The sequence below is a fragment of the Haemaphysalis longicornis genome, unplaced genomic scaffold (assembly GCF_048455015.1).
Source record: "Haemaphysalis longicornis isolate Haplotype H1 unplaced genomic scaffold, Haemaphysalis longicornis Haplotype H1 scaffold_7, whole genome shotgun sequence".
NCBI lineage: Eukaryota > Metazoa > Arthropoda > Arachnida > Ixodida > Ixodidae > Haemaphysalis > Haemaphysalis longicornis.
This window is the reverse complement of record NW_027526422.1, coordinates 40,624,571-40,647,950: the sequence shown is the minus strand read 5'-3', so window position 1 is coordinate 40,647,950 and position 23,380 is coordinate 40,624,571. Positions and strand designations below refer to the sequence as shown.

Below are 23,380 nucleotides of genomic sequence, written 5' to 3'. Positions count from 1 at the left end.
TGCTTCATGGAACAAGACAGTAGTTAGAGTTAAATCCACCTGTAGTATTCTTAGAATTGCTGCCATTTTTCAGCTCCTTTACTAGACACAAAACGGCAGTGTAAGTTCAGTAAGGTATTGGTTTAGGGGAGTTGGTATTCCCTACTGAAGGTTCACTCAGACAAAAACACAATGCATTGTATTGTGCATTGTGTTGAATACCTCATCTATTGTGTCTTTTTGCGCAAGTGAAGCTAGTATGAAACGAAAGCCTAGCACGTGTGACCAGTTTTGAATGTTTCCATTAGGGTGTCTGAATGGAACAAAATCCGGAACTGAAAAATGAAAAAAACAATATTTTTGGCCGAAACGAAAATGGAACGTTAGCTATTATTTCGTTCTAAAGCAAAACCGGAAAAAAAAAAAAAAATCGGTTTTTGGTTTGAGCAGAAAGTTATTTCAGGATTTATAGTAATCCTTCGCTAACTCGAAGTCGTACAATCCACTGAAAATTTCGAGATAGGTGGAATTGAGAGTGAATCAAAATGCCAAAAATTTGTTGACAGGTCATTGAAATAAGTGCTAGTCCTTATAAAAAAAGCTTCACCCTGTGGCACGAGGAAACTTTTTAATAAAGGCAAAATAATTTGCAGGAAAGACAAATTTTTATTATTGCGAAAGAAAGAACTGCGTGATGCTCGCCTGCTTTGCGTTCGCATCTGGTTCCAGAAAAGCGTTCTCAAGCTGTTCAAGGCATCGCATCAGTTGTTGGTTGCTACCTCTACATTCCAACTTGTTGTGAAGCAGGCGCAGCATTTTTCTTGTTTCGGCCATTGTAGAAACTTCTGGAGGGTCCTCGTCGTCCACGTGATCAGCTACGCCGTCCACAACTATCCCAACAATGTAGGCGTCAGATAAAGTGACCATACTCCTCGGACCCCAAAGCGGGGTGGTAAGGAAGAACGTGGCACATAGCTTGAAGGGACATTAAGGCTAAATGCAATTCTGTTTTGTTTTAACTGAAAGATCATTTGTTTCATAGTTCTCTCATCCTTTGTTCTACGAGCAATGCTGCGTTATTTGCTGAATAAGTAATTAAGTACTGAAGCATGTTCACCCACTGTTTGTCAAACGCAGATGGGCGTGCTGAACGGTTTTTTGGTACACTAACTTCAAGAAAGCAGCTGAGACATCGGGACTAAGTGAGAAACAACAGTTTCTTGCTTAGTCCCGTCATGTGCGCTCTTTTCTTGAAGTTCCTAAAACGGTTTCTTTTGGCTATTTTATTCCTCCGACTTTTCATTAGTGACACTGGGCTTGATGCCCGTTTTCCATAATTACAGCCGACAAAGCACCATCCCACATGCAGGCCGTGGGACAGTGGGACCTCAGCCGCAAAACCAAGGCGCCCCGCCTGAATCAGGATGTCTGGTCACTTTAGTCTGAGACCATTCCGAGCATTGGTCTTGTACAGCGGGTACTCCGCATAAATTTATCGCTCACGACCGTGTTCGAGTCGTATACACCACCGAAGTGTATGAACGGGGACCTTATCAGCTTCCTGTTGCAGAATTCACCTCGTGTCCTCCGTGAGTGTTTCGAGATACCCATGGTCCCTTGAAAAAAATTTTTGAGATAAAGGGGGGCAAATAGCACCATGGTTGGTTCTTTTCTTCGTGATCCCGTTTTAACGCGCTGTTTCCAACCAACCATGTCACTTCACCAACTCGCCCAACTCTCCATCCTACTGCAAATAGCGCTTATGGGAGGCAAATGCACTGCAAGAAAACGTTTCGGCTTAACGGATATTTCGAGATATCCAAGTTCGTATTTACGAGGGATTACTGTATTTCATTTTTCATGCAACGAGGTGTGAGATTGCTGTCGGTTTGGTCGCATCAAATTGCTTTTCATCTCACTGACGCCCTCGCTCCTTCGGCAGGCTTGCCGCTTGCTTCCATACTCTTTCAGTCTGTCTTGATTGTCAGCGCTGAGCTCTCGACACGATCGCCTCGCGCAGCTGGCTGCGGTGCCTACATTGCGGCCTTATTTATTTATTTATTTAAACATACCTACCGTACATTCGCCCAGTGGCATTGTTGCAGCTGGGTTATACATGAATAAAAACGGATAATTTGAAACATGACATAATAATAAAGAAGAGAAAATAGAATGTTTGGCGTTATTATAGCAACATACACTATTAGCAGAGAAAACAGTATGTTAGAGCGGCACACTCTATGGAAACAGCTACAAGTCATTTTATGCTTGTATGCAAGTGCTGCCAGAGTGCAGCGAACAACATTTCATAAGGGGCGGAAAGAGCAGTGTCCGGTAGAGCATTCCGATCTGTTAGTTTTAAGAAAAAGGCGCTTGCAATGCGGATGTGCGTCATGAATATTCGCCAATGTTTTTGCTGTTATCCCTTCATCTGGATGTGTACGTGGGGAGCTGCAGGAACTGATGTTGATCCGTCGCTACCTCCTCTCATACAATCAGTTTGTCATGAGCAACCCCCAAATGGATGTGTGCCGAAGCCCCTCCACGGAGTATGTGCCTAACAAGAACGTACGAAGTGAGACAACAGTGAAATGAACAGAAAGAGGAGAAGAGGAAGAGGAAGGAGGCAAGCATTGGGAGAAGGAAGAGGAGGAGAAGACCTGGCTACGCTCCTGGAACCAACCCCGGGGTTATCGCAACCTGACGACGCATCAGGCCACTGACAGAAGGTAAAGGCGACGATCCAGGAGGGAGACCCTGAGGCAATGCTCCATCGGTGACTCCAGGTTACCAAATAAGCTACCGGGCTGGGACGCTTGGGCTACGCTGCGACGCCAGTTCCACATCGCAACTAAGGCTCGCTCCCTTGGCTGTTGGGGCGATCGTGCAAGCACTACGATACACGATGGTCACCTTGGCCCTCACATCAAATAGGAAGACATCGCCCGTAACGGGAGGCGACACAATACTTTGACTTGCAAACTCAAACCGCAAGAACACTTTTTTTGACTGTTTACCGGTACTTGACGTGTGCTCCGAAATATAGTCCTCGTCATTTAAACTTTTTTTCTGTGTGTCCTGTCCACTTGATGAATTGACGTGACACTGTTTTAAGATTAAACACAGAGAAGAGGGGCGCCTGGCTTTTAGTGTGTCAAATGAGACGGAGCATTTCAAACTGGTGAAAAATGTACGAGTTAGCAACAAAGTGCAGAGCAGGGTTTCGAACTGCCTCAACTTTATTAATAAAAGGTTTAGTGTTCGGTTCCCAGACCAAGGCGGCATACTCGAGAATTGAGCTTATGCGCATAGCACGCCGGTTTTCTGGAGGCATGGAATGTTCGCACCTGACAACTGCGGTGCCCCAAACCAAATAGCGCTCGAAGATTTGTCATCTACCGCAGTGTCTGAATAAAACCTACCAGGTTGAGGACTGCCGGAATTTAGTTTTCGGGGACCAGTGTGGAAACATGGAGCGTCATTAGCAGCTGCGCCATCATAATGTACATGACAGGGAGTGCTTAGGTGTGCATTTTTTTTGTGTGTGTGCATTTAAGGTATTCAACGAAAATTTTCACAAAAAATCACTCAGCATCACCTGATGTTTTTAACAATTTCACAATTCTCAATTTTTATTGCACGCTAACACGAACCGTTATGAACCACTATTTTTTTCATTCCAGAGCTGAACTGAAACAGGGCTTTTATTTACGGAATGAAACAGATTGATTGATTGATTGTAGGGTTTAACGCGCCGACGCAACGCAGGCGATGAGGCGCGCCGTAGTGGAGGGCTCCGGATTAATTTTGACCACCTGGGGATCTTTAACGTGCGCCGAAATCTCGTACACACGGGCGTTTTTGCTTTTCGCCTCCATCAGAAAAGCGGCCGCCGCGGCCGGAAATCGAACCCGCGACCTCGTGCCCAGCAGCGCAACGCCTTAGCCACTGAGCCACCGCGGCGGGTGGAATGAAACAGAAACTGGAGTGAAAAACATTTCATTCCAACACCTCGGTTTCGATGATCAGCCAAATAGGTGAATGTAAAAAGCAGGTATTCACTTCGTGCAGAGACGGAACAGAGATGGTGGCTCCAACTAGGGTCGGATACGCTAGCGACAACCCGACAGCAGAGCTGTATAAACTTTTAGTTCCACCGACAAGCGTTACCAGAAAATTTAGCCCAGCTGAGCGCATCTGAGCTGGCACCTCGTGAGGAGCTCGCAAAAAATATACAGAGAAAATACCGATTGCACGGGAGTGTGCGCCTCGTGAGGAGTGCCCGGCGTCTGGCAGCTCAGCCTTCGAGAACACTCTGCCCAGCGTTCGTGGCGGGCTGTTCTCGCCAGTTCACATGCGTTCACGCCTGGAGTGGGGAGGGAGCACAGATGCCGAGTTTCCACTACAGACGAGTTCGTGAAGTCAGTTGCCATGGGTTCTAGCGCATGCTAACGCAGTCCACTTTGGGGGAGAGGTGAAAGCCTGCGGACAAAACGATCCGGGCCAGCCAGTCATGGAGAACTTTCTGTGGTAAGTTCGGAAACCTATGTGAGGTGCAACAGCCAGGTCTTCAACGAAGGGAGCCCTGATGCAAGTAGTGCATAAATATTCACTGCCAGTCCAACTTTAATTTCCATAGTTTGACTTACCCGCAAGCTTTAAGGCCTATTTCGCGCTGAAATGAACTCGTGCAAAAAATCGGCCCCGCTTCATCATGGTTTGGGTCTACAGAATTTCAACTCAACTCTGCTGGTATCGCTGGTGCAGCCAGAATTTTTTGTAAATGAAGATGTGGAATTTGAAATGCATTATCTATGCACCGAATTTATCAGTCAATGCACAGATATGGTTTCCTGATAAGTTCAAACCTGGATCAGCTTGCAACTGTTTTTAATTGTTTTTTTAATTATGAATGCATTCTGTGGCCTACCAGCAAATTATTCCCATAAGTACAAAACTAACCATACACCGTCAATTATTTACGTTACTTTGTCTACTAGTGTATTTCACCCAATAAAGCTATTTTTCTTTGCAACTTCAGTAGGCGTAAAAAAATCAAATTTTCTTGGAATACATGCATTGTGCAACAACCGGGAAAATGCATCAAAATTTTGCTCACTTTTTAATTATGGGATTAATTAGTTACCGCAGTTTCATTCATTGCTTAGCGAGTGCAAAAAATCACGAGCCATTCCACTCTGTGAAGGTATTTAATGACCAGCCAAGCTGTTCAGTACCGGACAGAGATGACAGAATTTCAAACAAAAGTGCAAACTCGTTTATTGTGAACTAATTATGACAAGTAAACGAAGCTCTGCACCATGATAGAGTCACCTTAGCAGCCAGTTGGCGTATAATCTCATATTGCCCATGTATTGCAGCAGACGACAATTCTGTAACGTTTATGACTTCACTGTGAAGTAACTATGACAAGTAAATGGAACTCGGAGCAATGATAGAGTTATTTCAGCGGCTAAATGCCATATAAATGTTTTTGTGAAGTTTTGTCAAAAAGAGTTACAATTTTCTGCTGAGCATTCACAATAAAGTTGGCTTTGCTGCAAAGGTGTTCTTTGGCTTCATGAAATGAAAATGCACAGAAAGCTTCGCTTAAAAAAAAAACTGCTGATCAGCTTGATAAGGTTTGTTACAGTTAAAAGCGTTTGTGCTAGATATTTGGTTCAATGTGGTGCATAAAAAATCAAATTTGTTTCGACTGCAACTGCCCCCCTCTGCAGAGCTTGCATAATAGGTGGACTTCCAGAGCATTAAAACTTTTCTGCAGGGATCGTGCCACCTTCATTCAGTGAGCATTCGTTTGAAATGCTACGGCTGCAATATGGCCTGACAACCTGTGTACAAAGGACACCCCAATCAGAAACAAGATGGCTACCACTTCTCCCAAAACGTGCCGTTCAGTCTCCGGCTAAACCAGCATCGTGATTTTACACAGGGAACAATTCCCAACAGAACATCACGCATCTTCCCAAAACATTTTTAGCCGCAGTCCACTGATGCAGCATTGGCTAGAAACGTGTCCCTCACTTTGCTGTCCACGCGGGTGCCAACAGTTGCACTTGGACTTAAAACCGAAAGTGCTAATCACTCAATAATGTTTATTCACTGAAACTAGTAAGTGCCACACAGAAACTGACAAAATTTCACACTTGTTAGCTAGCAAATTTGTTTTCAAAGGTTCCCAGCTTGGTTTGCTGACTCTGTAGAGAGAAGAGCATAAACCATTCTGTTAGAAGGTGGACAAAACTAAAAAAGCACACAGATTCCACTTGTCGTCTGGCCTAGATAAGTGTTAAGAGCTTTCATAAAAGAGAAGGAGGAGAGGAATCAGAATGATTGCACACATGGACACAAGAACTGCACTCTTGGCAAGACCACTACATCTGTCTGTCCAGCCAAAGTTTCCACTCGGCAGTCCACAAAGTTCACCATACAGCCATGCGCAGATGGACCAGCAACCATACAAAGTACATACCTGTCAGTACAGTCTACCAAATCAGCACCACTTGAATTGTGAAATGTTACTTGCCAAAACACCGCTCTACCTCATCTTGGTCTTCGCGAAGCATACAAAAGGCAGTTTTTGTCACGCCCATGTACAAAACTTGTTGGTGCAGTGATGCAGTCCTATGCAAACTACCACCGCACTCACCGGGGTGACCATCTATAGACAGCTGTAACACTTGGAGATAGCAAGTGCTAGAAAATACGAAACAAATTCGTGTGGTAAGGATTTCAGCTCGAATTAAAGGAAAGAAAGAGTAGTTGCACAGTGCATGCAATGTGAAGGATAGACTAGTGAACATGACATGAGTAACAGAAGTAGCATTGGGATTGGTTGTGTTGTGAAGTGGCATAGATTAGTGAGCGAAATGATGAACATAAACGGGAAGTAGTTATAATGGTAATTTTGCTTTTGTGTGCATACTTTACTTTCAGCATGATGAGTTTATCCATAAAACACTGCACCAACAGCCTAAATTAGTACTACAATATGCAATGCAGCTAAGTAGCCCTAAATGAGCATGTAATCGCCGTGTCTGGTTAACCACTTGAAAAAGCAACGACAATGCATGTCGTTGCTTTTCCTACTGAATTCAACAACCCTTTAACATAACACTTCTTGTGCAATTTTCCTTTTTTTTTTTCATAAAACGAGTCTACCTGTTAGATATACAGGCAAAGCAGAACTCCACAAATGTCGTCCACTGCAGCTTGATGTTTTGCAGGGGTCACCACAAAATGCACAAGTTTTGCAGAATCATCCTTTTCTGCAAGACGGCTTTCGCGATCATCGCTGAACACCTGCATCCAACACAATATATCCCCATAACACAGCCTTGCACAGCTAATGGCACATAATCTGGCAAATATAAAATGCACAAATTCCCTCGCAGTGGTTTCACTATATAGCAGGTGGCACAATATCTTCGACGATGCGTTCAGAGAGAAGTTCACAACACAGGGCACCAATAATTGTCCCCGGCCACTACCACCACTCATACACACAACACAGGGCACCAATAATTGTACCAGGCCACTACCACCACTCGTGCGAACTCTGGTTTATTTAAATGCTATAAAAACGCAATCTACGAGTCCCCTTGGAGGCAAGCTACGGCTCTCAGATGTCGATGAGCAGATCCAGGCCACGCTCTTTCTCCTCTTTTCGCTTCCGTTCCTCGATCAGCTTCCGAAACCGAATACCGTGCCGGCGGTGCAACTCGGCAAACGTGTACTTCGTCGACGGTCGGCTCGAAATGGATCCACTCGGCACACCACGACGGGGCACTTGCGTGTCCTCACTAGCATTGCAGCCATCTTCCTTCCACCGGTCGAAAGGATTGAAGCGAGCCGCGCGTCCCGAGGAAGTATCGCGCACACACAGGCAGCTGTCGGAACGGTTTCCGGACAGCTGTCCGCCGATCAGCAGGGGCGCCGCATTGCCACACTTGGCGAGCCGCTCAGCTTCAGCCACCTGACTGAGCTGGCGCTGAAGCTCGGCGACTGTGAGCTTCATGTAGTCGTAGGAGGCGCACGCCAGCGCCTTCATCCAGGCCTCCATCGACTCCTGCGAGTCAGCCGACAGAACGTACATGCGGTTGCCAGAGCCGTGGAACACAACCTGCGTGGAGAGAAAGGGGAATTAGGAAAGTTCCCACGACCACGGGTTGATGCTGTGACGAGAGCTACTGCCCTCATATGTGCTACGAGTGATGACCCTGAGATAAATCCAAAGTGAAGCTAGCTTCTTCTACTGCAGCTTCACATTCTGAAGACTGCTGGGCAGTTTAGAACCACGAGAGACTATGGAGGACTGGATGTTACCAGCAGCACCCCAGTAAGCCTAAAGCAAATGCGCACTGCTTTGTCGCCTTCTGTCTACCAGGCTAAAGGAATCATCTAAATACCATTTTCCCACTGTGCCCAACAAAAAGCACAGGGCTGAGGTTTTATTTCGCTCAATAGACATGTTTCACAGGCCCACCCAATCTAAAACTGTGGGCCTGATAACGTGTGAACAGCAGCTCACAAGCATAAGAGCAATCCTGAGTGCTTATGTGGTAGTGACTATAGAGAGCACACACAAAATCACTCAAGCTCACTTGTATAGCCATGAACACCAAGCTACATTTCTTCAAGGCTAATCGCCCCATTTCTAGTTTCTGCTCTTTTCTTGACTGGGGAACACCAAGCTGCATTTCTTTATAGCGAATTGCCCAATTTCTAGTTTCAGTTCTTTTCTCGATTGCTTTTTCTCAAGAAGGCCAGGACTGCACATATTTGATGGTGCTGTGGTAAGGGGTCCTCTGGCTTCCGAACAGTGTGAGAAGCATGATAAAAAACGGCATTGTGAACCACTCAATGCATGTTTAACTCCTTTGCGAAGAGGGGAGTGGAGTTTCAAGAATGGAATGGGTCCTGGTTTAGTTTGCGCATGTAAATATCCTCGTCAGAATGACCCGTTAAAGCAGCTTCCAGTTTTTATCCCAGTGAATTCAGAAAGACGTAATCGGAAAGGGCAAAGGCTCAGTGGCTAAGGCGTTGCGCTGCTGAGCACGAGATCGCGGGTTCGATTCCCGGCCGCGGCAGCCGCTTTTCTGATGGAGGCGAAAAGCAAAAACGCCCCTGTGTACGAGATTTTGGCGCACGTTAAAGATCTCCAAGAGGTCAAAATTAATCCGAAGCCCTCCACTACGGCACGCCTCATCGCCTGCGTTGTGTCGGTGCGTTAAAGGAGCCATGAAGAGAAAACAAAAGTTTGTTTTATTCGAAAGATTAGGTGTTTGATAGTACCCCAAGCGCTTTCCCGGAAGCAAATGATGCTTTATTCACTGAGAAATAAGGCAATTTAAGCCAAAATTTTAAATCTCCCGCTAAAATTGCACATTTCGTCACGTGAACAATGGCGTCATACGAGCCGGTCCATGAAATAGATACTTAGTATGTCGACTCCATATAGCACCCACACGTGGGAGTCGACCGAGACGGCGGCCATTTTAAAAATACTAGTAAAACCTAGTGCACCCGCAGCCCTAGTCATGGAATCGCCTGATCCGGAGAACAAAACTCACGCCGAGGAGCTCGGGCTTGCATTTAACAACCTCACACCACTTGAACGCTCAATGCTTCTAAGAGCACGAGCGGCAAGAGTTGTGGGATACGCGGTGGACGGGAAAGTGACCATTCCGCGATAGCCACAACAGACGAACACCCAGCCGTCGGCACCGCTGCCTCGTCAGCCCCGTCGCGACGGACGAATACACACTGGTACGTATGTGCCGTATTTTCAATTTCAGTAGCAGTATCGCTTATGCCAGTTGGCCGGTATCGTGTATGGAAAGCCGTTCGCTCGAGCTCTCTGCTCCGACCAGAAAGATTCGAGCGTCAATGCGTGGTGTGTACGGCAATATTTTACCCCAAGGTCAGAGCGCTTTTGACGAAGTCGGCGACGAGCGCCAGCATATCCGGGTCCCTGCCGTAATCACTTTTTTGGAAATGAAGCGAGCACACTCGTACTTCCTTTAGCTCTCTTTCTCCTCTGTTTGCAAAGTTCACAAAACATAGCCATTTGCTTCGCCGAGGTTCGTCGTTGGGCAGCACATGAAAGGAGATCTCACCGGCGGGGATGTCGCACTCCCTCGACGATTTGCCCGTACTACATGGGCATTTCAAAACACAGCAACGAAATTTCATTGTAAAGTACTCGAACAAACTGAAGTTTTCAGTGGTTGTAAACTGTAAACAAGCTCGTAATGACAGCAGCAAGCCAACACGACCTCCATACCGAAACCTGTGCGACGAGTGGCACTATCTAGTTGCTGCTCTGTGTTCCTTACTGCTCTTGTTTCTATTTTTACCTTTGCTGGTTGGCGATATGACGGCCAACCTCCTGTGAAGGGATTACGATACCAAGCAAGGTCGCGGCTGTGCGTACTGGGACGGTTCGTTGGCCCCGAAGAGCCTTGTACCCGAAAATTCGTCTGCGCGACGGTGGCGACAGCGAGATGTCGAGTTCGGCTGGCGGTAGTTTCGTACACATTGGCATACACGCTTGCGTGTTCGTTTGGAACTTCAACCGTTTACTCCACCGTTCTTTGTCATAAAAAGAATGTGCAGTATGTTTCACGGGCATTTAGCTCGCTATGCAAACTGTAAGCCCTGCCTAACATGCGTTTGCTTTTGCCAGCCTCCGCCAATCGCAGAGCATTCTCGAGTGACATCATAGGTTCTGTTGCGGAAAATGAGCTGGTGGGTCGCATGGTCATTTCCTTTTTTCCTAATTATGTAGCTTATTTGAGCGAAGTTTGCGTTATAAGTGGTGTCGTTATGGTTCTAACGAGGCAATCTTTCGAATGAACCAAACTTGTGTTTTCTCTTCATGGCTCCTTTAAAGCCTACAATCAACCAATCAAATGAAAATTAAGCAAAAGGACAATCATGCATTGTGGAATTTCAGCATACATGTCTCCCCAAAAGAAACACTGGAGGCTCTACAACGCTCCTGGTACGGCGGGCAGCAACGACAAGCCAAGAGAGCGTAGCATCACACCTTGAAGGCGAACATCTCCTCGTTCTCGGCCAATTCCACAGTGCAGCCTTCCAGTATGACCACGCCCAGGGGCTCTCGGTCGGTCTTCTTCTCAAAGTAGAAGAGCAGGTTCCCCTTGAGCAGGAACCAGCGCTTCTGGAAGGCCCGGTTCACCTCGCCCCGCTTCAGCAGCCAGCCCTCCCGGTCCACGGGGCTCTGGCTCAGGGCAAAGCTCACCAGGTTTTTGTCGTTGATCTTCATGGCCGCTGCACAACACACGAAGGAAGGCGACCAAATGGAAATGTGCAAGTCGTCACACAACCACTAATGTAAAGACACAACTTGCAAAAAGAAGGACATCTATGCACTTTTATTGTGTTGGGAATGTGAAAGCATTGAAGTGTCGCTGAACACCTGAGATGCCTTGCTTTCACCTCACATTGTCGAAAGGTTTTGTAATCTTGAATGGCTTCGACCTGTCTCCTACGTGCTGCGCCTCTGCTCATGCCTGCTGCCGTGTGATGGTAACGGCAGCGAGCGCCACTCCCTGTCCGTTCGCTCATTTGGCTGCATTCTCCCACTCCCTCACTTTACCTTTGGTGTTCCGGCGTGGACGGCCACCTTTCGTTACTGCCAAGCTTAAGTAATGGAATGCCTCGTGCTATGGAACACTTCCCAGACATGTGGGTTAGGAGCCATTTTAAGGCTTCCGATTCAGATATTTCTCACTCGATGGGCCGTTTAATATTTAGTTAAACACTGCGTTAAGCACTGAACAGAAGCGTAGTTGCCTTAAAAAGGTTCAATACGTACAGCTCCAAACAATTTAAGCTGACACAAATGTACAAGTGAAATACATTCATAGCGTGGCCAGACATGATGATCTTGCTAATTAACTGCAAAACGCATCACCGTATTTACTCACATAATGATAGCACTTTTTTTCCCATAAATATGATGCAAATTTAGGGGTGCAATCATTACGCGGGGTAAATTTTTCGCGAAAAAAGTTTGAGCGCAGAAAACGCAAGTTGCAGGTCAGAATGTTTACGATAAGTCTCATTAACATAATCAACATTACAAATAAAAATATAACTCCACCGACCACCGAGTGACGCAAAATACAGTGTTTTCATTACGCAACGCGCCGGAATTATGGAATTACGGAACGCGCCGGAATGAGTTTGCTGCAAGGTGAGAACAAGTCGACCAATAAGTGGCTGCTACTGTCACAGTGTGGGACATCAAGACACGGCTGCCGACGCAGCAAGCCGAGCGCGTTTTTTTATATGTCTCATGAGTACATTATGTGCATTTAGTGAGAGTTTCTTCCGCACCGATAATGAACTCACGCGTGCCGATATCGCTAATATCATCAAGTCCGCGGCAATAACGTAGCCATGCCCGCTTTGAAAGAGGAGGAAACTAAGGTAAGCACGACCATCGTCATCAAACGTGGCACACATAAGACATATGGCTGCGGCAAGTCCAGGGTGCGATCATTGCGTGGGAAATAAAAAAAGTCGTATTTTGACGACGAACTTCAGGGGTGCGATCATTACGCGAGTGCAATCATTATGCGAGTAAATACGGTATATGGAAGACCTCCCACCCAATTGGCGCAGTTTTTTTCTGTGTTCGGGCACACTGTGGTGGCTGGAAAGCATGGGCCGCATCAGGTGGTTCAGCTTAGACTGTCCAAGAGGCTGTACGTCATAGAGTGCACCTCGCTGCTCAGTTTGCATGCCTACCAACACACACTTAGCTAATCTCAACGCCATCGAGGTGGAGAAAGGAGGGGGTGCTATGCTAAGACAATGTTTTCTTTTTCTTGATGACTTGGGAAATGCTCTACTGGGGTGGTATTTTAATTTTACATCTACTTGAAAAGAAAATCAATTGACAAAAACAACAAAGAAAGGGAGCGATCATTTACAAAACAACAATACCACTCTCAGCAAAACAAAAAAAGTCACCAACACCAGCACAAGAGTGTTTTCCGGTGTTTTCATTTTTCTTTTCACCTTTTTTTTTTTCCACTTCCTCTTCTCAAATGTAGCTAGTACTGACAACTGAAAGGTTACATTTTTCAAGCACCAACAGCGCATAGCAGGTTGCAGTGCATGCTTCAAACTGCAATCGTAATCCCCCTTTTAGCAACTAAACATACAGAATGTGAATGAAGGACATCTGGATAAATAAAAACTTTACCCTACTTTAAAACTGGTCTCTGCATTTCTACATGATTCTGCCCATAATTTATGCAACATATATATTATTAAAGGTGGACTTTTACTTAAATGACATATAAATATTCCTGTCGTAATACGACAAAACTGGCTGCGCCTTGAGGCATTCCCCAAGTTGTGTTTGTGCCCGTTTCAAAAGAACCAGCAGCATAGAGGGGGTAGACAACATAGTGAATGGAGTAGGAAGGCATTTTTAGATAAATGAGGGGAACGGGGGGATATGCAAGCAACCAACAGGGGTGATGAGTCAGAATGAAAACAATTAGTCAGCACACATGTTTGCCGCTTCCTTTTTCAGTCCCGTCTGGCATGACATTGTTTTCATTCTGTAGTATGTACCAACCAGGCTAATTTTAACTCTTTTCAAGGGTGATGAGGTGGGAAAAAGGTTCACAGCGCGGGAGACGAGGACGACTAAGAACACAGGACGAGCGCTGACTTCAAGTGACGATACCGGCCAGAACATATACTGAAGGGGAAACACAAAAAATGATAAAGAAAACGATGAGCATGAGGTCTCACTTGCACACACGTGCTGAACCCTATCGCGACACAGCTAGATTATGGAGTTCGTTTTTAGAAAGTGCTATCGATGGCACGCTGACGCAGTGTTCACCCAGTCGCTGTATCTGTTCAGCTTCTATGATTTCGCGTGTTAGCTGTTCACGGTGTCTATAGATAATTTCACATTTTTTGAAGACCGGGACGTAACCACAATCTCGACCGTGAAATCCTAGATGGCCCTGTACTGCGGTATTAACATTGTAATAATGCTCTTTTAATCTTTTGTTTAGGCATCTGCCCATTTTGGCCAACATACTTCTTCCCGCAAGTAAGCGGAATGACATAAACAACGCCAGCAGTACATGAAACAAAGGGCTTTCTGTGCTTGGTGGTGCAAATGTTATGTCGTTCGGCATGGGAATTCACGCGCTTGCGAAGCACTGATAATTTCTAAGGGGCAGAGAACACCACTCTAACATTGGCTTTGTTGCCTATCTTCTTCAAACAGTGCGATATTTTGTGCAAATACTCGTAACCAAACGTAAGTGAGACCTCATGCCCATCGTTTTCTTTATCTTTTTTTTTTTTTGTTTCACCTTCTGTATATATTCTGGGAGGTATCGTCAATAAAGATTGTTGAAGTCAGCGCTTGTCCTGTGTTCTTCGTCGTCCTCGTCTCCCGCACTGCGAGCATTTTTCCAAAATGAATTACCAACACGCCTAAGCTTTCACTCTACTGATGAGGTTGGTTGGCTCCATAAAGCCATCTCATTACAGACTGTTTTTGGGGAGCAGTTTCTCTGATTTTGCAGGATGCGTGTCTGTTGCAGATATACAGGTCAAGTTCCTTAAGCCCTAGCAATGCTGATGCATGTAGAACTAAACGTTGATTTTTTATTTTCTTGTGACGGAATCCGATGAATTCCTGGCTCCAGTGAAAAAGCTGGACACTTGTACAGGTCATTCAAAGGATCCCAAGTTCACTGTGTTATTTTGAACTGAATATTCCCGTGAATGGTAATTTTACTGGTCAGTGTTTTTAGCTTTAACCAAATTATCTGAACGTGAAACCACCGAAAGGTGCAGTATAGCCACAATTATAAAACATGTCAATAAACAGATTTTTTGACTGAAAAAAAAAAAAAAGAAACGTAGCAGACTCGGTTGGAGTGCAGCCAGAACAGAACAAAACTTCTTTCAAAACTACTGATATCAACTATGTTACGAGCTCAGTTCTAGCAATATTCATTCGAAACACGAAGGTTAATCGTTTTACCCTTTCTTCCGTGATTTAAAAAGACTGCTGAAAAGGCTTTGATTGTGGTAACTTTAATTTCACTATTCTACGTTACTGTACACAGTACTCTGCTACTCCGCCTGTACACTGCGCGGAGTTTCCATTGAAAAAAGAAATCCCGTCAGTTTTGAGAAGGAGCACTAGCAATGATCACAGGCTCACCGTACCACAGGCCACAGGCTCACCGGAAGATCCTGTGGCCTCCTCGCCACAAGTGCCCGACACCCACGGTTCGTGCAGTGGCCCCAATTTCTTTCGCTCACCTCACTAGATGTGCAACCCTGGCAGGAGGTCATCTGCGGGACCGTACAGCAGCAATCTAACGTTGTCGCTCTACTAGCACGTACGCGGACTTAGCGAACGGTAGTGCCCAAATCGACGGAAAACAGCTACGGCGCACCCACGGAAGCAGGCTCCCATAGGGAAGGTACTGCTAAGCGACCACCGAAGACTGTGACACTCCCAGACACGGAGTGGGTGCAATACAGAACGGAGCAGCGAAGAAGGCCGTTTCGCTGCGGTGGGTGCCGCCCGTTGCTTAGTGATCGACGTTTCGTAGAGAAGCCCGCAAAAAACGCAACTGAGTGTGTGTGTATCTTCGCGAGGTTGGCACAGCTGTGGCCATGGCTTGGCTGGCTTCGCTGTGAATCTCGTAAACGTCCAACAACGCTGTTGTAATGTCGCGCTTATCATTTTTGTTGAACAACAGTAAAATTTAGCCACAGTGCGGGAAAACAATTATTATTGAAAAGAAAAAAATGTATACAATTGCCATTACTATACAATCTCTCAAAAAAGTACGTTGCTTTTTTTTTTTGTTGTTGCAAGTATCACTGGTATCACCGGTGTCACCATTAAAAGCGCGCGTTTGCTTATGGACGCTTGGATTTGAAGCATTTGAAGTTCTCAGTCGTATTGGTCATGTCATGCGCACCATGTGGACTTCAGGTCTCGATACATAGTGTTGCCAAATTCTAGAGCCTGCAGTTCTTGCATGACAGCTCGACGCCATGCGGTAAGAGCCTCCATTGTGTGCGTTCCTTTAACGGCTGAGGTTGAACCCCTTCATTCTCGCTTACTTGATCTTTCTGTTATATTCCGTCTTGACTCTGACACCTTACCGAGCAACGCGGTGTATCGGACGTTCTGGGGCAGAATATCATTCCGTTGTAAACGCGACCATTGGCGAAATTGGCAAATGCAGCTTCGCAGCAGTGGAGGCGTCGTCAGAACATCCTTGTGTATGCTGTTTGCTTGCTGATACTATCGTGTTCACAATGATGGCTGGGCGTAAAGCTATAAATATCTAGTTTTAATTCCTCTTCCTGTACATTGTTACCTTGAAGCTTGTTTTCCTGTCTGCTGGGCCCAAGGGCGCGGTTCGTTTAGCACTAAAAGCAAAAGCCATATCACAATCTGGAACATGAATTGCAGGCTTGTTCACCTGCAAAATTGGTAATAGTGCTTTAATGGCTGCAGTAAACATGTGAAGTGCAGCCACTGTAAAGAAAAGGCAGTGCAGGGAAGCTGATGGTACAATTTTGCTAGTGTCCATGCCTATTGGCCCCGAGGACATACCGTGGCGCCACCTACGAATGACGTCACTTGTTGGACGCCGGGTCGGGTTGTCGTCTGCGACAACCCATTTCCTGTGCGTATGCGGCCGCGTGTTTTTTTGTGTGTGAGTGTGTCTGTAGCCACCGTACCCCCCCCCTCCCTTCCCCCGCTCCTTGTGGATTTAATGCAAATTACCCAAAAAATTGTCTGCAACCCGAATAATCCGGGTGAGCAATCAGCGACTCGCTTTTTCCCGGCGACACCACCGCGCCCCACAGCTCGTACGCAGCCAGCTAACGCCAAGGACGATGCTACTGATGCCGAGAAAAGTACACTGTAAATTCATTATGAAATACTTGCGACGTGACATGTACGAGACTGTGTGTGCAAGGAAACACCTTGTAACAGCGACGGAAGCGCGTCGCTCACTTGTGATCTCACCGCGCCTACTGCTCGCCTTGCCTGGTAAATGACTGACTACGTGAGAACGGTGATCGGATTGCTTCGCCGCGCATGCTTAAAAGTACTGCTATGATGCGCAGTCTGGCTTAAGCAGTGCCAATTACCCCTACAATGTTTTTCATAGTTATTTCCGGATTTGATTAACGATCACTGCCGTACAGCTGATATGTTTACTTTTCGCGACAACTTGTCTGCAATGTATAAGTGGTACACAAACGCGAGTTTTCAACGCCTGCGAGCAGGTTTGGACATGGCTATATTTAGTTTTCATTAGGACTTCGGCGTGGGTATGTATAATTGCAACATGGGCTCTTTTATGTTTACAGTGAGCCTGCCTTCCTCTAGCATCAATGAAACTAGCGATTGCTCGCATAAGGCGAGGCTGTGTACAAGACGAAATACGTCGTTAATGAATTACGGTAATTGGGAGTTTTAAAATAGGATAACCGAGTTTTGGAAGCCCCCAAAAGTGATGGGGGAACCCAAACGCAACGCGCGCGCGCAACGAAAGGGTCTCTTTGAACCGCTTGCCGCCGGCTTCGGATGCACGTAACCGAATGTTGGGAACTTTAGGCTTAACGTCGTGGCAGATATTTCTTCGCCACTATCGTTACATTGCGAATGAGAGTCCCTATTACAACTTTTCACTTCACTGTCACCCTCTTTCTTGTATGTGTAACTTTGTATCCGCGTCCGTTCAAGCGATCGATAATCGAGAACCTGCCACGGCCTCGGCCGATGCTTGCGCGCAGGCACATATCCTTCGGCCGCTCGCCGCACCGCGCGTGAACGGGCCGGCGGTGCCGGGACCGACCTTCGGGGACGGTCGGCGTAGATCGCAGCAGATATTTGAGCATCGCTTTGAAAACCACAGCTGATGACACTACCTAGCACAATTTTTCACCACTCTAACATCCACATTCACTGCTGCCGAATTGCTTTTCCACAACTAGCGGGATTTTAAAAAGCGGCGACAAGTTGTTTCTGCCACGACCTGCGTCGGTTCGAGCTGCTCCGTCGGCCGTGCGGGCAGGCACGGCGGTGTGTGCGCGGAGCGTTTCTGCGAGCAGTAAACGCTTCATGATTTCTTGCTTTACACATTTGTTGCAAACAAGGGAAATCTAGAAACTTAGCTTGGCAATCATCGTAGTCTACATTGTTGATCGGGGAAACGAGCCACAGCTTATGCTTCGGTCGTACACGTACGCCACCACGCTCAAGTTGTTCGCGGAGAATTTACCAGAGTTGATACGGTTATAAAATCCCCATGACGTCAAACTGCGCTTGACGCACTGAGAATTAACTTCAAATGACGGAAATTAACACGAAAATACTTTTAGAACGCGCATCCTAAGCTAAGTGTCACGCGCTGCAAGCCAACTGTGCAGCAAGGTAGGAACGGTGATCCTACAAGTGACGTCAAAACGATCACAGCACCAGCCTCTCCAGTGGCGGGCCTCGCGGCCAATATGTGGAACTGGTGGTAGTATACAGCTTTTGTGTTAGCAATGTTACCTGGGGCCGGTTTTGTGGAAGCGGAGCGCTGTGTCAGATCACACGAAACTTTAAGCTACCTGGTTGATAAAAAGCAGGTTTGACCACATATAAAGTCTTCTCACTACTAATTAAGTTTCCAATAGCTGATTCTGTTTTTTTTTTTTTTTTTTTTTTTTTTTTTCCGCCAGACGTGGGCTTAATGGGGCATTGTGGTGGTTTATAAACATTTGTGGCCTCTGCGACTGCAGGAGTGGTAATTTTTTAAGGGCAACACCAGCCTTTCTATATGTCAGAATTAGTTATGCTTGACATTAAATAACAGCCACTCTAGGTTAGGAGAGGCGTGCATTGCTTACAAGCAAGGAAGGACGCTGAACCACGTAGGGGAGGCTGCTTTGGTTGCATGCTATGAAAGAATATGGGTTGGGCAACCAGATGAGGCGAAATTAAAAAAATGCCTCTGCATTAAAGGACCAGCTTGTTTGAAGTTGGCATTAACTTGGCAACATTTTTTTAAGGTGTGTGATGTCCACACACAACTTGCATTATATTTGAGCGTGGTCCAAAATGCAAACTGCCAAGCCCAACTCACTACTGGTATTACAGTTGTTTCAAGCTGGACTTGCCAAACATATTTTTTTTTTCTCTTGGGCTTGCACATTTAGGGTGCAGTAACGTGGCCTTTCAACATTGTGCGCTAGAAATTCTGTACTCTCCCGACCAACATTACATGTGTTCCTTAAAAGTAGCACTTACCCACTGTTCTGGCTCAGTGGCTAAGCTGTTGTGCTGTTGAGCATGAGGATGCGGGTAATTCCCGGCTGCAGTGGCCGCTTTTCTGATAGAGGCGAAAAGCAAAAACGCGCGTGCGTTTGAGATTTTGGCGCACGTTGAAGATGCCGAGGTGGTCAAAATTAATCCGGAAACCTTCACTACGGTGTGCCTCATCGCTTGTGAAGCGTCGGCGTGTTAAACCCTACAGTCAATCAATAAAAGTAGCTCTTATTTGCAGTTTACTTGCTCACTGTATGCCATTTTAAGGTGTAGCAACTAGAGGTTGTGCTGTCAAACACTATGTTGCTGAAATAGCTGTCTTTGATAGCCAGGCTGAAAGTTATAACTTCACTCTTGTCATAGCACTGTTGGGGTGTACAACTGAAGTTGCTTGTAGCTGAATAGGGAAGATTGTAGTGACACAATTCTCATTCTTGAACTACACTTTTTGCAGGAAAAGAAAACTCAAGGCACGCACGGACTCAGCAGAAACACCCCCTGAGGAGCATCACAGGCGTGTGTCAACTGAGCAGTTGATTTCAAAGTTTAAGAGCATGTGCCAATCTCAACCTGAAACAACTTCACGTCATTTGGTGGCCTCCACAACCGACGTGCTGTCCCAATATGGCTTGCCAGAGGTTCCCCAGGAGGAAATATATGACGTGCTGGGCGATGTGCTTTCGGTGTGCAAGTCTCCACAGCACTCCTCTGTGGAAAGGACAGTAAAGGAAGGAACTGCCACGCCTGTAACAACAAAGAGGAACCTTCGAAGCAGACGTAACGATAGCTCCTCTCCTGGTAAGAAACTGCAGCCAAAGTCTACTACGATGAAGCAGCGCTCCAGCACCAAAGTTGGTTCCCAGCATCCCGACAACACAAGCGCTATTTCCGGGCCAGAGCTTGAAGATGCCTCTGTGAAGCACAAGGTGGGGACAAAAACGGAGTGTGTCCAACACGCCATCGTGACTGAAGATTTGACGTTAAAAGAGAAGGCACCCACTGTTTCACCATTTCGGCCATTGCGTGGCCTTATTGTGGAGGTGGAGAGGCTCACGAGTGAAGAAATTGAGTCCTTATGTCGACGTCGACCTTCACCACAGTCTCCTGTAAGCAAGGTGTCGCAGCATTCTGGAGGCAGTGAGAGTGTTTCTCCAGCTGGCAAGAAAATCCGCAACCTGAGATCGCATGCTACCGATTCTGCCAACTCCCAGTGCACACGCAAACGACTTGCAGCCGGTTCAAGTCCTGCGAAAGAGGAGGAATTACCGGACAGCGACGAAACACACTTCGATGATTCTGCTCTCGTAAGAAAGACAGTGCAGCAGCATTCTGGCAATGCGAGTTCGTCCCGCGAGCGCAAAGGAACTTGCGACCAGCCACCTCATGCTGCCGAACCTGCTGACCAACAACACGGCCACAACAAACATGCAGATGGTAGTGAAAGCTCTGGGCTCAGCAACCAACACCATAAGAAAGATGATATTTCACCATTGTCCTTTTTGCTCGCTCCATCGACGCTTCCTGCGCCATCTGCCAGGTCAGAGTGCCCTACACGCGAAGACAGTGCAGCCCGCTGCCCGGAACGTCGGCACTTGCAGTCATCTCCTGTAAGTGGAGCATCTTGGAACGCTCAAGGCAATGCAAATCGACTTCCCATTAAAAAGGAAGCTTGCCTTTCAGGGGATGCAAGTCACATGCTTGACAGGCACCGGAAAAAAGGTGTTCGAGAGCTTTTTGATAAAGACGTAACGGCGTCACCGTCTCTCTTGGCATCTCCTGCACAAAGTCCATCGAAGAGGCTGAATTCAGTGTCCAGTAAAGCTCCCTCACCCACGCCCGCACCTAAGCACAGAGTACTATTACAGTCTGATGAGTTTGTCAAGATATCAGACACGTCGTCTCAGTCTGAGCCGAAGCCTGAGGAGGGGATGCAGACTTCAGCTAGTGGGCAGGACCGTGTGCACTGGCAGTCCGCACAAGCCCGACAAGGTTTTGAAGCAAAGCCCACAACTTCTCGGAGTGAGGCGCAAGGTTCACTAAATACCACCCGGATTTATCTATCACCGACACGCACAAGGCCGGCACCTGCGAAAAAGTCTCGGGTGCGGTTCACGGCACTGCAGGAAGAGGCTCTGGTATATGGGGTGATGAAGTACGGCTACGGAAGCTGGAAGTGTATCAGTGACGAAGGCTGGTTCGACGGTCGCCGCACAGCTGAGCTGAGCGACAAGTACAGAAACCTGGAGAAGTACGGCCACCTTCCGGAGGTAAGGAAGCGGGTGAAGGCAATGCTGGCCGAGGGCGTTAACCCGCTGAAAAAGCTGCGTGCCTGGAACTTGTCGATGGATAACCCGCGTCGCGTCTGCGACCGCTCAAAGCAGCCCGATGTGAAGCCTGAGCACCGGCGGCAGGGATTGCTGCCAAACACAAGTGCGGGCGAGAAGGGTCCCACGGATGAGCTTCGCACCTTTGCCGACAGCGAGGAAGGACAAGGAGCTGACCATGAAGTCGTGCCGTCATTGGACGACCGTGCCGCGCTGAAAAAAACTCCACCAATACCCGTGAGTCCACCACGGCAGGCAGCTGCTTCCTCCAAGGTGGATGACGGCAGCACTGGAGCACCGTCGACCTCAAGCGAGTCGTTTGTAGTGAATGATTCCAACTCCAACGACTCCTCATCTGAGGAGCGTGCAAAGAAGACAAAGGGGAAAAGTAAGAGAGTGCCTTTTACATTGCTTGAAGAGGAGGCTCTCGTGAGTGGCTACCTCAAGTACGGCAAAGGGAATTGGGCGCGGATCCTGCGCGAAGGAGGCTTTGTTGGCCGGACTTCTATTCAGCTGAGCGACAAATTTCGCAACTTGGTGCAGTATCGGCGATTGTCGGCTATCACAGACGTTGTCAATGCGAAGATAGCCCGGGGTGACGACCCCCTGCTAGAAATGCGCAAGCTTGTTGCTGCCCATTGGAGGCGATGATTTGTGGACTTTTAACCTTAACTTACATGTTTACTTTTATATTGTGGACCAATGAGAGCACTGCATTAAAAAATTAGTTTCAAGCTGTAAATCATGACACAACTGTTTTAATCACTGACCATGTGTAAATAAACACGTGATGTGTGTGCACTTATGCTAACGGATATTTTTATTCTATCCATTTTGACACATGTGCAGATAGGAATTCAAACTTGACAGCATAAACAACTTATGGCAAGTTTTAATGATACAGGTGGAACAAAAGGGCCTTTTATGTTTAAAATGATGAAACTATGAATCACCATCCGTGCTGTATTGAACAGTGTTAATGCTTATTTCACTGCTTGTTACACCCACAAAACAAAATTATGGCGTAGAAACCTGGAACAGGATATTCGGTGCTGGGGATTGGTAGTTGTATTACGTCAGGAAGCTTGAGTTGACGCAGTAACCAGTCTCTGGTAATTTTTGTCTAAAAAACAAAAGTTTTAGTGGCCTTTCCAAATTTTTTAGTGATGGCAGATACCCACCTTTGACGCTTGTGGCAGCTGAAACTAGCGCAAGATTGTTGTGGAGTTGCAAACGGGGTTGAAATTTTACAGCAATTTTGTGTTGTTGATTGCCTTATCGCCTGCGTTGCGCCGACGCAACGCAAGCAGTGACGCCGTAGTGGAGAGCTCCGGATTAATTTTGACCACCTGGAGAAGGGCACAGAGTAAGGTGAAATTTAAAAAAAAATGACTTTTTTTTCCTTCACAATTAAGGAAGTTCAGTTCCTTGTGCACATTTTCCATATTCAAACTTTTCTTAGAAAGTCTTATTTCTCGCGCAAAAACAGCTTTTCCACATCCTCTTTAAGAATGTTCTCCGTGTTTATTGTCATTGGTTTTCATCAAGAAACTTCCAGTTCCAGATCAAAATGCTTTTCTGGAACCAGCTGTATTAATAAATCGCTTAGCACCCATTGCATAGCTGATTTTTCAGCGAGGGCAATCCAAAGACGCTGTTGCACGTTTTTTCCTCATTTATCCTTGGG

General features: G+C 46.6%; 2 protein-coding genes across 5 annotated transcripts; one reads left to right on the top strand and one right to left on the bottom strand.

Moving 5' to 3' along the window:
* Positions 1-5,234: 5,234 nt before the first annotated feature.
* LOC144145298 (sesquipedalian-1-like) lies at positions 5,235-15,719 on the bottom strand. Of its 4 annotated transcripts, none has more exons than XM_077676850.1 (3): positions 15,242-15,719; positions 11,051-11,295; positions 5,235-8,122 (listed from the first exon to the last, which is right to left on the bottom strand). In XM_077676850.1, exons 2-3 carry the CDS (start codon positions 11,288-11,290, stop codon positions 7,622-7,624), a joined length of 741 nt encoding a protein of 246 aa, XP_077532976.1. In that variant the 5' UTR covers positions 11,291-11,295; positions 15,242-15,719; the 3' UTR covers positions 5,235-7,621. The 4 variants fall into 4 exon arrangements, with proteins under 4 accessions (XP_077532976.1, XP_077532977.1, XP_077532978.1 ...); XM_077676851.1 differs by having other exon boundaries at positions 15,247-15,719; XM_077676852.1 differs by having other exon boundaries at positions 15,265-15,719.
* A 192-nt stretch (positions 15,720-15,911) lies between these two features.
* On the top strand, positions 15,912-22,504 carry LOC144145294 (uncharacterized). Its single transcript, XM_077676842.1, has 2 exons — positions 15,912-16,094; positions 19,824-22,504. Exons 1-2 carry the CDS (start codon positions 16,090-16,092, stop codon positions 22,342-22,344), a joined length of 2,526 nt encoding a protein of 841 aa, XP_077532968.1. The 5' UTR covers positions 15,912-16,089; the 3' UTR covers positions 22,345-22,504.
* The last annotated feature ends 876 nt before the right edge of the window (positions 22,505-23,380 follow it).

What these genes read in the sequence shown, in the direction of transcription:
- LOC144145298 (XM_077676850.1), bottom strand. Translation starts at nt 11,290, where the DNA reads ATGAAGATCAACGACAAAAACCTGGTGAGCTTTGCCCTGAGCCAGAGC. An exon ending in AGGAGATGTTCGCCTTCAAG is followed by an intron (nt 8,123 to 11,050) that starts GTGTGATGCTAC and finishes CTCTCCACGCAG; the next exon opens with GTTGTGTTCCACGGCTCTGG.